Below are 14,633 nucleotides of genomic sequence, written 5' to 3' on the forward strand. Positions count from 1 at the left end.
TCGAGTTATTTTGAGGGGACACTAAATTTACACTGTTATACAAGCTGTACACTGACTACTTTACATTGTATCAAAGTGTCATTTATTCAGTGTTGTCCCATGGAAAGATATAAAGAAAAATGTGAAGAAATGTGAGGGGTGTACTCACTTTTGTGAGATACTGTATATCTCATTGAGTCTCTAGGTAAGAGGATTACATGTGAAATAATAAAAATGTTTAAGTTTTGCTGTCTGTAACAATGCTATGCTTTGACTAGACTCTCACAACGGTCCTAACAGCTCTTACGATAGAGTGCTCCCACTTAATGCAGAGGTGAAGCCGGTGTCATAAAGCCCTTCATTCTGGGTATTTTTGGGGGCATGGCAAAGGATTAAACTATCCCTGCGTTCCAAATCACATACTTTTTCTTTTTACTACACTACATACTAAAGTACAGAAGAGTTTAAGGGCCACAGGAGAGAAAAAAAAATCAGATATGGAAGATCATTATGTCAAGAAATGTCAAGAATTAAGACAAATACTCCAAAATGCTATTGAAGTAAGTGGGGCATTTGTGTATTTTCAGCATACTACAATTGACTGCATGTATTGGGACATCCTAAATCTTTCTGGTATACTAAATAGTATGGAAGTATGGGTATTGGAACACAGGGTAAGATGTTTGTTTTTACTTTGTTGTTGGTGCAACAAACCACACAAGAACTCTGGAGCTATATATTGAGATGATGTATTGCCGGCCTAACGTAACGGTGGACAATTTCCTGGATGGCTCCCACTGGGCCTCTGGTACACAGTTGAAAGAAATATTGCAAATGGATACATTGTTTTTATAAACTGTCTGGTGGAATGTGCTCCAGTGGCCACCTGAACTGCAACAACCAAATAGCTATAAACAATGCAATGCAAAGATTCATAGTTTTTGGTATTTTGTTCTCCAGCATAGACAGAGAAAATAAAAAGCTTTTGTTCACTTGCACCAGGTCTCCAGTAGGGCGCATCATTAGACTATAAAGGGCTTTGTAACAAGCCAATGGCAGCTATATGTATGATAGCTGTTGTTGTCTAACTGGAATTCTGTATAACTGTATTGAGTGAGATGTCATGACCGTATTGCAACTGTTTTATTGTGTAAAATAAAAGTACATTTGCTTCTAGGTCTGGTTTCATACCTAAAATTAAAGGTTAAGTTCACAAGCTCAACTCAAACTATTTTGATAAGTTTAAAAATAGAACTACGTTTTGATTAGGATCATTATGTATGTTTGTTTAGTGTCTAGTCTTACATTTTCCATACTGCAACCATGCGCATTCATTCGCTAAATTAACATAGCAGAAGAACATCTTAATGGATAGCTTTTTTGGAAACTGTCACCGGCTGGTCATGGTCTTTATCAGCTGATTGAATTGAAAGATTATGGTAAAAGGCTCCAGAAAAAGCAAGCAGGTGGATTTTAAATCATGTTCTTTTTGTTATAAAGACTATGGAAGTGCTCGACAGGACTATTAATCTGTCATTAAGGTTTAAAATCAGTGGAGTGACCCTTTCTAAGCAGTGTAAACAGTAAGAGTGCTGCTACTTCACCTCCCCAGGAAGCAGGCTGCCTGCAACAGGAGTGATGCTGATGTCTGAATCTTTGGGTATGGTGAAGGAGAATAGCCTGGGTGCTACAGCAGCCATGCTGTCCTTTACCACTGAAGAACCTGCTTGTCTGGACTGGTTGGGACTGGACTCATGGTTGAGGAGGTAAAGAATAGCAGTGGACTGGTCTCCTATGGCCGTGGCCCCAAACTGGACCACAGAATGGGAGAGCTCCAATGGAGGGCGCACACCCACCGCACGGCAAGACACAAGGAAATCTCTGAGAATGAATGGGAAAAAAATTGGCCAAGTTATATTTGAATAGATATTGGATGTAATGAACTGAATCGTAGCCATCATAACTACACACCATGACACAACTGAACCATACAAATTCTTTAGAAAGAAAACAAAAAAAAGGTGGGCAGTCCCTTTGCCTGTTGTTAATAGGCATCCTGAAGTGGAAACACAACATACAAATAGAAATACATGTGTCAAAATATCAATTATTGTGACATTTAAAAAGTTAACTCAGGGAACCTGTTAATTCCGGATTTGCAGCAGAGTTGGAAATTATACTCTTTGGCCTTGTTGGCACTGAAAATCAGATCCATCTCCAGGGTCTCTTGAGGAAGCAGCGTGCCAAAGCCATCATTAGGCTGGACCTCCATGAACTGTAGAGTGGGGGGAAAACACAAACAACACAAATGTCTTGATTTTCAAATCCTTCAGATTTTCATGAAATATGGATACTATTTATGGTCGGCATTTTGTTCTGCAACAGTGATTTCTGCTCTATTGACCTGTTACTGTTGCTATGAACCTGATATTCACACCGGCAGTGGAATGTGTCACATTATATATATACTGTTTGCATGGCAGTTATTAGTTAAGTTTTTCGCCCACACAGCACAGGGTCAGCTGCTCATTCTACAGATAAAAGATGATTGTCCTGGTTAGAGAAAGAATGTGGTGATGTGTGTGTGTTATTATGCATTTATTACAAGCTGGTATCTTAACAAAACTGGTCTAAGGTTGTGTGCACATCCAATAGTCCGCTTCCTTGGTGCGCGCCAGTTGAGATCGGATACATTTTTTCGTTTTTTAGATGGTTTTGTTTGCATTCACAAAGGCAAAACTCAATATTGTAAACAAATGCCACGTGCACGGAAATGCTGTCAATCAGTTTGGCGAGTAAACATCCAGATCCCTCTCTATTCCTACATCACAGAGCATCGGCCGGTTATTTTCAGGCTTAATGTGGAGCGCATATTGTAACAGTCATAATCTATCAGATGGAGTGTTAGTTTCCTCTGGTCAGCCCACGTTACACTATCAGCAGAATACGCGTGCGGATTAAATGGGCATATGGTCTGACAACCAGGGCCGGATCTAGGCATAGGCATTCTAGGCACGTGCCTAGGGCCCATTTCCACAAGGGGGCCCAGTGAGAAGAAAAAAAAAAAAAAAAAAAAAAAAAAAAACATTATTATTTTTTTTTTTTACGGTATGTGTTTGATATTAACATCATATTATGCAAATGTAAGTTATCATACAAAAAAAGGAATACAATTTTTTGGTCTGGATAGTTAATAGCCTATTAATTTAATCAGTTCATCCGAGGTTAACTTATCACTCGGTATTGAGTTTATTTAAAAAAATTGGAAATTGGGCTGCCCTCAGTTGCCCATGCACTGTGTATACTGTAGCCTATAGCCTATTTCAGCCTCATCTGTGGAAAAAAAAGATAGCTGGACAACAGAGTTCTTCTGCTTCGTTCTTCTCACTGCATTTAAATGCATTCATAATATTAAAGAGAAATATGTCCCTTAAAAGAAAAAAAAGCACCATCCCAGAGGACACTGAATTATATTTTTTATTTTATTCTATTTATATATTATATTTTTTCTATATTAATATGTTTATGGAAAATCCATGTCTTTCTTCGATAGCTTTTATTTCTACTTCATTCGAGCCAGTATCTCCAAATTGTTTGTTCACACAAAATTCCTCAGATTTAGCCTCTTAATTTCCCTCTCAAAGTGCACCAAATTCATGCATTTCACTTTAAAAAGGTAAAAAAAATCTCCCGGGGGGGCATACCCCCGGACCCCCCTAGAAGAGTCAGGATCTCGGCTGGCTACTATTTTCACTAAACTGGACATTGGAGGCACTAGGGATGAACTGGGTGTGTGAATGACATTTAACAATAGTCAATCATTTGACCACGATAACATTGGAGAGGGGGGCCCTAATCAAATTCGGTTTAGGGCCCCATGAAGGCTTGGGCCGGCTCTGCTCCCGGGTTATAATTTTAGTCGTCAAACCAGAGTTTTTCTGTGCGGCGTCTCAGACCGGCGATGTCTCACTGTGAATTTCGCCGTTACCCACCACAGAGTTCCACGCCAGGTTTCACCAGGTGAATCGCTGCTTCGCTCGCGCAAAGCTTTTGTGTTAGATCAGGCTTGCACGAGCGTTTTAACTTTATGCTGAATAAAGCATTGCACTGCACTGTTTTTCATCCAGTTGGAAAAATTGCTCCCACACTGGACTCTGCACGCACCTTACAGAAATGCTCCTGCAGTGAGCTCGCACACTCGGTTACGTTTCTCTTCACTCCCGTTTACAAACGCGCAACTCTTAAACAAATGAATGAGCATAATAGCCTACTCTTGTGGCAGTTCAAATGTACGTAGTTTTTCACCAAATCGTGAAGTATCCATTTGGAGGGGGCCCGAAAAAATGCGGTATGCCTAGTGTAATCTTTCTTCTTAATCCGGGCCTGCTGACAACGTGCGCCAAATAACTTAATTAACACGTGCATTTAATGTGAGACAGTGTGCAAAAGACGGAGAAATGATGCGTAAATACTACACTTCCTGTGATAGATGCATTTTTAGTTCTAACCTCAATCATCAACAAAAGCATTTATCATTATATAGCTATTTATTTATTATATTTTTTTCACAGTAGATTGTGTAAATATATTTTTTTATAAAATCAAGGTCAAAATTATTTCTATAGCACATTTAAAAACAACATCAGTTGACCAAAGTGCTGTACAAGATACAATACAAAATAACATATAAGATACATGAAAAAAAAGTTACACTTCTTATACAAGAAGGTGATATTTCTCAGCAAGATAAGGTTCTTCACTCTGCATTTAAAGCAGATGGATCAGTTGCACGTGTGTCCTCAACAAGGTTTTTTCTGTGGTACCAAACTGCATTTGATTTTACCATGGTAACCACAGATGAGCCAAAAAAAACCCAACCACTAGTGAAATCTTAAGGACTTTAAAGGGTTAAATAAGAAGAACAAATGCAAAAAAACCGTAGAAGTTAAATGTTGAAAAATTTACTTTTTGCTTGGATACGACTTGTATTTTGAAAATATTTTAGTTTTAACACACGGGTGCATTACCTCTGGGACAGCCATGAAGCCAAAGTCCTGAGGCAGCATGGACAGGTTGGTGAGGCGCACGCTGCTCTTGACAGACTGGTAGAAGGAACAGTATCCAAAGTCCAGCTCGGTCCGGTCAAAGTGCAGGTCTGATGAGGTCACCACTGCTTGGACTGTGAAGTGGACAGGTGTAACCTGCAACGCACAAACACATAAATCAAATCAGTTTCATTTGTATAGCCCCAGTAAAAAAAAACCTTTATCGAGATTTTAAAAAATTGAGAAATCTCAGGGAGAGTTGATAGAGTAAGGGATCCCTCTCCCAGGATGGACATGCTGCAATAGATGTCATAAGTAGAGAAAAATCACGAAGGAATTCAATTAAAGTAAATAAAGTATCTGTACAGCCATTTGACCATTTTTCCTCCATGTATCTTTGTTCAGCTTTCTCTCTATAAACGTCACAACATTGCATTTGATCAAGACTCTCTTTATTTCATTCGAATATGATAATAATCTTACCATGTCGGTTAAACATCAGGATAGTTGATTTATATATTAGAAATGGTTCCAGGGGCTTTTCTGTAAACTGCTATGCATCTATCTTAAATGATACATTGTCATATTCATATTGAAGTAAAAAAAAAATGAATATTTGCACACAAATATCTAAGGTCACTTCAGTCTTGTGGGCTAAAATGGAGCAATGCTTTTATGCAAGAGTTAAGGCTCTTAGGGGGCTTTAAAAATGGAATACTTCAACCCAAGTGTTAAGGTTTATCAGTGAAATCGCCAAACAGATCATTTTTGGAGGACTATTTTAGGCAGTGGTTGACTACATAGTATTTGCTCTAGGGAGTATTTAGAGGCTGTAAGACTATGTGTTAACGGTTATATCGCTGCAGGCTCATTGATGTTGTTGAATAGATTTAGTCAAATTGTCAGAGGAATCAGCTGAGTCTGGATGAAGTTCTTTGGATACATCGATACCTTTTGGTTAAATCAATCATTGTTAGTTTTTTTAATTGACAATGATAAAAATATCCCAAGCCTTATCCTTTAATATTCCTTTAAGTTCTAATACTTATGTATAGAACTACATTAGAAAAAAAAGTAAGCTTGTGAGCAATGTTATTTTTCTTCTTTCTCAAAACAACTTGAATCGTGTCAGTGCTTAGCAGATGACCTTGTTTATTGGTCACTGCACCATTGCTTTCCTGGAGGCTGTGGCGTCTGGTGGCCAAACAAGAGAGATTGTGTGTGTGTGTGTGTGTGTGTGTGTGTGCGTGTGTGCGTGTGTGTGTGTGCGTGCGTGTGTGTGTGTTTTAATGCCAGGAGCTCAGGGCTTGGGACTGAGGGCAACAGCTTTGGTGCTCCACAGGAGCATCCTGGCCCAGTCTTTGGCTCTTGGCAAGAGACAGGGAGTGGAGGTTGGACAGGCGGGGAGAGGAAGGTGACGTTTGGCAAGAAGATTTTACTTTTCCTGAGAAAGAGGACTGGCATCGTTGCAACACAAATGTTTAAGCAGCTGCTCTCTGTTTTTTAATAAAAGGATGCTGCTGGTGAGTTTAAGGAATTCAGTTGCTTTCCAGCCCAAGTGATTTCTACTTCAAGGGCTGAATTGTTCATTTAAATATTTCAAAACTTTGAACTTAAGAAGAGGATATTTAGATATGTGTCTCATGAGAGGAAGGACGCATCATCGTGAAAGAATATGTTTACCTCATTTGTTTTTTGAAGAAACTAATTGAAAGCCCTGACAGAAACCTAGAAGTCCATATTCTACAGACCAGGAAAGCTTTGATCGTATTCTAGCCACTGAAAAGGCTATTATTTCTATAGTAAACAAAAAACTGTGTAACAAAATTGTGTTATACATGCAGTGAATAGCAGGTGAAATTGCTGTAATTAAAGCCATCCACCATGCCAGATGGACTGACAAAAAAACAATCTCTTACTAAAAGGGTTTGAAGTGATTGAAATGGCTGGCCCAAACAGAAACCTATAGCAATATGTCATCATCCAGAAGCCTCCTGTTTGTCAGTGTAGAGTAACTTTAAGGATATCAGGAAAAAAATATATATCTATTTTTTATCAGTTTTCTAAAAAGGTTCATCCTCAGCTTGAACTAATCCTCAGCAGTGCAGGTAAAATTGTAACACTATTTCTTACCAAAATGCACCATGGGAGTTATATTCTACTCACATATGCCGATAAAAAGAATCAGACATTTTAAAAAACACAACTGTGTATCTTTTGTACTGATTTGACACAGAGAGCTTGTGATGGAAGTGCTCCGACCGCCTGTCATCTAACATCATCTGTGCTGCAAATGAATCAGACTTTTTTTCCCCCAGTGAACCAGAGGCACCAATTTATATTATATACTGTAGTAACTTTGTAGCTCTGTAATCATAAGTGTGAATATAGTAATGCCTTATGTCTTTGATCTATGTTCTATGTCCTATACCCTGACACTAATATAGTAAGTAAAAAAGAACACATTTCTCTGTTCCCATTTTGAGCTTGTGAGGAACATTTCCCTTCAAACATATGGAATAACCTTTTATGCTTGGCCTTATTAGCACCCATGGAGTAACTGGGGCCTTGGGGCTGAATGGTAATTTTAGCTTGTTATCAGCTAAATAGGTTACAACCTTCAGTGGCTCTGCTTGTGTTCGCTACAAAGTAGGACACATGGCCCGTGTTGTACTTGATAAGCACACTGTTTTTCAGTAACCTAGGGAAGGATAAACCAGATTGTAGGTTTGCTGTGTGTGTGTATAATATAATACATATGCAAACCTGGCCTGCTACTTGCACTGTCAATGGAACATCTAGAACCCCCGTATCTTTGTCGAAAAACTCCTGGGCATCTTTGGATAAGGAACATCTGTGTGTGTGTGTGAGAGAGAGAGAGGGAGAGAGAGAGAGAGAGAGAGAGAGAGAGAGAAAAAAGGCACACTTTGTTCATCATTATCAGAGAAGAGCAAATACACCAAGTATGTTGTTGATAACACACCCACACCCACACAGACACAGACACACACACACACACACAGACACACACACACACACACACACACACACACACACACACACACACACACACACACACACACACACACACACACACACACACACACACACACACACACACACACACACACACACACACACACACACACACACACACACACACACACACACACACACACACACACACACACACTGCAAACTGCATCAGGGGATTTTAAAGGCTGCTTACATTTTTTCACTACATCAAATACCAACAGTCAAAAAGCCGTGAGCCACTGTCAGGCTTTGCAAAGATAAAGATAAAGATTCAGACCCCAAAGACCCATTGGTTTACTTAAACCCACCAGTGTAGGATCAGCTCACCAGGGAGAAAAGCAGGAGAGAGATGGAGTGCTGCACGCCTCCACACTACTGTAGGTTGTAGCCATGGTGATGGGAGACGTAAGTAAGTATGATTTTAAAGAGGCCCAGTAGGCATGCACAGGCTTATGTAAAACTCAGGTCCCTCAATATAACAGTAGATCTGCATGGATGTTTGTATTTCATTATCATGTACACAGTGGTCAAATGTCAAATGTAAGTTTGCGGCTTAGATTTTTTCACCCTCTTACTTCCTTACTTTAGCTTGCTCTGTTTTTATCATATCAACTGTCTTTTTTTCCTAATGCTGGTTGAAGGCTTGAGAGTTAATGCTGTAAATGTCAGTGCTTTTAAGGCTCTCCAGATGTCAGTGCGGGGTTTTTTTCTTTTATAAAGCGCTAAAACCAAAGCTACACCTTCAACAAATCTGTCGGCTCCAGGTTTGGAGGACAGGTTTGTCTTTTTTTTTTTTTTTTACATTTTCCCGGGCCCACCACGATGCAGCACGCACTCCGCTATAAACAGTCTGTGTTCCCCCAACAACATCCTACCAAGACTCAAAAGCTAGAAAAGGTCAAGTCTCTTCGCATTTACAAGGGGGAGTGATGAAAAAATAAGTAATTCCCCCCCCCCCCCTGCCTCCCACAGTGTGACCAATGAGAGCAGAGAAGGGTGTATTTTAAGGAAAGGACTCTTGTTCTTGCCCGCAAATAGAATCGCTGCTGGAGAATCACTCTTGAATTAGCTTGGCAGGCCAGAGTGGAAAAAAGCGTGGTGGGACGTCGCCAGGCCCATATGCTCGGGAGAATTGAGCGGATGGACGTTTTTTTTGTTTTTTTTGTCAGTGTCCTGCACAGATTTACTCATGTGTGTTTTTTCTTCTCTGTAGACAGATTATCCACAGCCTCTTTTAAATGTAATTCTCCTCTGTGGACTCTAAAAATAATTTTGAGATCAATAGAGGACACAGTTAAAGCGGAATAGTTATTCTGACTTTGTGGTACTGCTAAGAGTAGCTGCAGTGTGTATCACAAAATGATTTCCACTAATTGGGCAGGTCTTCATCTACTTGACCATTTCTCAAAAACCTGTAAAATAAAAATAAAAATGTAATCTATATAATCTACGACAAAAGATCACAAAACTGATAAAATACTTATGAATTTTAGGACATTTGAAAGGGTTAGGATTACAGGAAAGTGGCTGCTTCATTGCTGTCTTTAATGTGATGGAGGTAAATAATATACATCGGAAATGTATATATTCCTCTTGAATAGGAAATTCCTGCTTGGATCTCACATCACCATTAAAAAAGTGATTATGAAAAGGATTACAAAACGGATTAAAAGATTTAGGGATGTTGCACTATGGGGAAAAATGGATGGACAAAAAAAAATACAGTACATTACTGTTTAGGAAATCTCCAAAATCAAATGAACAAAACCGGGTAATATATCCTATTTATTTTGTTTTATCGCAACCAATTGCATCATCCAGGTTTTGTGATACTGGTGGGAGCCAGCAGTTAAAGTATGGTAAAAGCTGTTTGGTGTAATCTGCAGTAAATCATCCTTGTAATCTCCCTTTTATCAGCCGGAAACTGCCAGGGTGGGACATGTTGCCTCGCTCTTCAGAGATTACACTTTAAACTGTTCATTCAAGCCATCCTATTCTAATCATCTTGTTATCATTTTTCCAATTGTCTTCTGGGCTTTAGAAAATGAAATGTTTCTTTGTGAGATCACATGGTTGGGGGTGATGGAGCTGATTTCTGGCTTCAGTATAATGCAGTCAAGGTTTGACTGTTAAACACAATTGTGGTTATGTAAAAAAAAGAAGACATTTTTAACCTCTTTAAATAGCCTTAAATAGTCAATAATCATTAGTCTTCTATGTCCTCCCCGATTGAGGAAATAATTGACCAATCAAAGCTGTGTAGGTGGGCTTAAAGCTAGCTACAGGACATGAAAAAGGCAAAAGACTTAAATAGGCATATTTGTTCAATTATGCAGACAAACGTTAACAGCTACAAGCAAGCCATCGAGGTTTCTAAATTGACCGGAAATGACAAAAATAACAAAAAACTAACCAATACAGAGATTGGCTTACATAAACACAATGGTGGGCTATATATGGATGAAATCGACAGAATGGCAATTGACTCCACTTTCCTCATTAGGGTTGTGAGTGTCCAATCTGTATGCAAATGAGCAACATTCCTATTAGCTGAACATGAGAACCATTTGCCTTGATATTGTGGAGTGGGGGATTATGTAGTGTGTCGATAAAATGCTCTGGATATGAGAGAGAAACATGTGGGTTGGATGGTGACGAATAAAAGTGGAGGCAGACAGGCAGAGAGGGATGAGGCAAAGGGAAGATGGTGGAGGGTGTGGGCAGGTTGAGCACAAGCCTTCTGAGCAAGGAAGGGAGAAAATGTGCTCACCCTCTCCAAAAAGCCAGAGGACACCTGTGTAAAGAATGAAAGCTATGAGTCATTTTAGGATCTGGATTTAACACTTTGTGTGTGTGTGTGTGTGTGTGTGTGTGTGTGTGTGTGTGTGTGTGTGTGTGTGTGTGTGTGTGTGTGTGTGTGTGTGTGTGTGGATGAGACAGCGAGTGAAAGCAGTGCTGCTAATGAGGATTTGGAACAGGCTCTGGTGAGGAAATAAAACTTGGCAGTGCATTTTACACACACACACACACACACACACACACACACACACACACACACACACACACACACACACACACACACACACACACACACACACACACACACACACACACACACACACACACACACACACACACACACACACACACACACACACACACACACACACACACACGGGATAAAACAAAAGCAAATCCACCAAAAACCAACAGATTAGAAGACCAGCTTAAACCATGAAAGAGATGAGACATACACAAAACAAAGCATGCCGAATTGCTGTGAACTTACTTGATGTACCAGTTTACAGAGTCTAGGTTGTGTATTAAAACAGGATGTTCTCTTCATAGCACAGAGTATGAGCTGGCAGAGGCTCTTGAGAAGATATTCACTGATTTTGACAAGTTCTCCAGAATGGCTGACTCCATCTTTGACTGCAAGCAAACTGCTCAAGTAGGTGGATGGGTACCACATTGTTAGGGCAACTTAACAACCCCTCCCAAACAAAAATCGGCTAATACAATAACATAGGACATACATAACATGTCAGACTACATAATGAAATGACATGTATTGGTAATTCCGTTCATCAGGCTACTGTCAGACTTATTTCTAGCAATGGCAATTTGTTTCCCGATCCCAGCAATAAATATTAAATACTGATAGAACTAATCTACAAAATAAGGTTTCAATAGAGTGGAATTATTCTTTAAGAACAACAGTGTTGTCTGGCTCTGGTGTCTAAAGCCCAGTTCAGACCAAAGATTTGCCTCGCAACGAGACACAACTGCAACTGCTTGCAACGAGCTGGCCTGGATGTTCTAAAACTGGACCTTGTGATTTGACATGTTAAATCTTTGGCTACTGCTTGCAAAGGTTTGCAACGCGCTGCAACGAGCAGTTCACACTGCTGCAACTTCTTCCCCGCGATTCTAAAACCGCCTCGTTGCAAGTCGTTGCGAGGCCAAACTTTGGTCTGAACTGGGCTTAAAGGTTATGTAAGAAGAAGCAGGGCCAGCAGCATATAAACAGCGTTTGATTGTTGATGCATAGAGGAATGAGAGGAGTTTGAGAATAAGATAGAGAGGCAGAATAGATGTAGAGTTAGAAGGGGAAGTGAAGGAGCTCAGAGAGATAGATAAAGAGAGAGAAGCACAGAGGTGAGAGGCCAAGAAGAAGAAGAGAAGTATGTGTGAGAGAGTGGTAGAAGGTAGAAGCAAAAAGAGAGAGAAACAGTGTGATGCAGAGGGTGTATGGAGGGAGTGGTGGCTTCTTGTGAACGCTGCACCATCTCAGCAGCAGCAGCACGAGTAATGCTGTACTCTAATCCTTGGATTAAAGCCTCTGCTGATTCACTAAAGCAGATTAATAACATTTTCCCACTCTCCCCTTATGCCCTTCTGCTGAACGATGACCACTGCATGCCCTCAAAATGTGTAGTCAACATATCTGGAGAAAGTATGTAAACAGGCGTGTTGCTAGCTAGGGGCGTAGCACCAACTTCTGGGCCCCTATGCAAGAAGTCCTGATTGCCCCCCTGAGATTTGTATTGTAAGATGTGTAAAAGCCATGTTCGTTTAGAATCCAAAACATATTAGTGACTGGTCCCTCTCTGAGCCAGATAACACCACAATATTTCTATTGATGAATGACCAAATTGTTACTTGTACATAATCACAACCCCTCATCTAAGGACTTTTAATAAGCCTATATTGAGCTAGTTAAAAAAAATAAAAAATATTTTTTTAATTTTTTTTATGGGCCAAACTCTGCCTTGGCCCCCCCCCCCCACGCCTGTACAGACTCAGGCACACACAGTACAGACAGGTTGCAGATCGTTAGGAGATAACAACTGATTTTGACAACAAAAAAAACATTTTGAAAACAAGCTTGTTCCAGAATTGTTAGAAAACACAAAGCAGCTGGACTGTGGATGTAGGGAAAGTAGACTGGGCAGAAGATTACAAGCGCCCACGCTGAGTTGTTACATATTGCACGCCTCTCATATTTGCCCTGGAGGTCCCCTGGCCGCTCTACTGGAATTTAAACCGCAGTTCACCTCCTGCCTCTTCACCTAAATATACAGCCTGAATTGTTGTAGCAAGAATTACCATATCCTTCAAAGTCATTAGAAACCATTAACATTGTGCTTGAAGTGCAGGTGGATTGAAGCAGCTACTGTATTCATCTCTGATGGTTGTTGATTGGCAGTAGAGTGTGGCCATTTGTACCTCTGTAAGACTCCACAGTTAGGAATATAACAATTGTATCCAGCTGATAATTCTTTTTGTCTTTTATTAAAAAGACAAAAAGATAGTTTGTTTGAGAGGTGAATGTAGTGTTGCGCATGTTTTGGCCAGCTAGCAAGTAACCCCTTTACCTAATGCAGAGACTGCTACTTCAAAGACAATTTGAGCTTTTGTAACTGGTGCCTTATTGATTTATCTTTTTTATAAATCAATCAAACATTGTATTCCCTAAGGTATATAATGAGATCTGTGCAAAAAACACTGGACTCTGACTCGTGACATCCCTACAACTAAGTCAGAAGGGAAACATTGTTAAGTTGTAAGCTGACGGTCAAATCATCTAAACAAATGAATTTGATGGTTTAACTTAGTTGGAAGTTGTTATGTTGAAAACTCTCTAGGCTAATCATTTGACTTTCCCTTTCCCCCACCAGATACAGTAGGCTATTGATTATAATCTGTTGTATCCCATTCTTACCATTCTGCTGCCTTTCCAATTCACTTACATTAAGAAGGTATGGTATTTACTATCAATAGAAACAATGGCCTAAACTGCTAAAAGACCACGCAGGTTTTAATTTACCAGAATGATCTTTTAACGTTGATCCAAGTGTGATGGTTTGTAGTTTATACTTTACTACAAAATTTCAAAGTTATTTTGTCATATGCACAATAATTACTGAAGCAGTCGGTGGCAATACAATTCCTCGGTCAGACTCTCTCTAACAATAATGTGCAAAATATTTAAGAAAAAATATCAAATAAATCATGTCATTGGAAAAAGAAGATTGAAAACTCAGACATAAGGCATGGGTCATGTCAACAACTGTTACAACTCTATCTACAACCAAGTATATGAATGGAAGTGTATACAATCCAGTGTTTCCCCTAGAATTGTTTTTAGGCCCGGTGGTAAAAGCTGATAAAGAGTATGCGCGCGGCGTGCGTACCAAATTTGTTGTAGAAATTGACCAAAAATAACTGTATTATGGATGAGCCTCTTTTGACAGCCCGCTACAAATCAGGGCATAGGGTTATGCCTTCACATTCGGTACGTTTGTACATTTTGTGTTTCCCTCAGGATTTTTTGAGACTGCTAGGGGAGAATGGACCTTCTAGTGGGGTCTTGGGGCATGCCCCTGCGGAAGAAAACCTTTACCTTTTTAAAGTTAAATGCATCAAACTGGTGCACTTTGAGAAGCTAAATCTGATTTTATTTTTTTTGCTCTGTAAACAGCTGTCATATGTCCTGCCTAAAACAATTTTATGGAATAATTTGGAGACACAAGCCATATAAACTATTGAAGAAAAACACATAGATATGAA

The 14,633-nt window shown here is 39.7% G+C and overlaps 1 protein-coding gene across 1 annotated transcript in view; it reads right to left on the reverse strand.

Annotated features, from left to right (window-relative positions):
- cfap74 (cilia and flagella associated protein 74) overlaps positions 1-14,633 on the reverse strand; it is a gene marked incomplete at both ends in the record, with an annotated part of 64,400 nt that overhangs the window by 10,309 nt on the left and 39,458 nt on the right. The window contains 4 exons of the mRNA XM_080030782.1: positions 1,584-1,860; positions 2,121-2,254; positions 5,007-5,180; positions 7,791-7,878. Of these exons, the coding sequence (XP_079886908.1) occupies positions 1,584-1,860; positions 2,121-2,254; positions 5,007-5,180; positions 7,791-7,878 (673 nt within the window). The remainder of the gene's footprint in view (positions 1-1,583; positions 1,861-2,120; positions 2,255-5,006; positions 5,181-7,790; positions 7,879-14,633) is intronic.

The sequence above is a fragment of the Ammodytes marinus genome (assembly GCF_949987685.1).
Source record: "Ammodytes marinus genome assembly, chromosome: 7".
Lineage (NCBI taxonomy): Eukaryota > Metazoa > Chordata > Actinopteri > Uranoscopiformes > Ammodytidae > Ammodytes > Ammodytes marinus.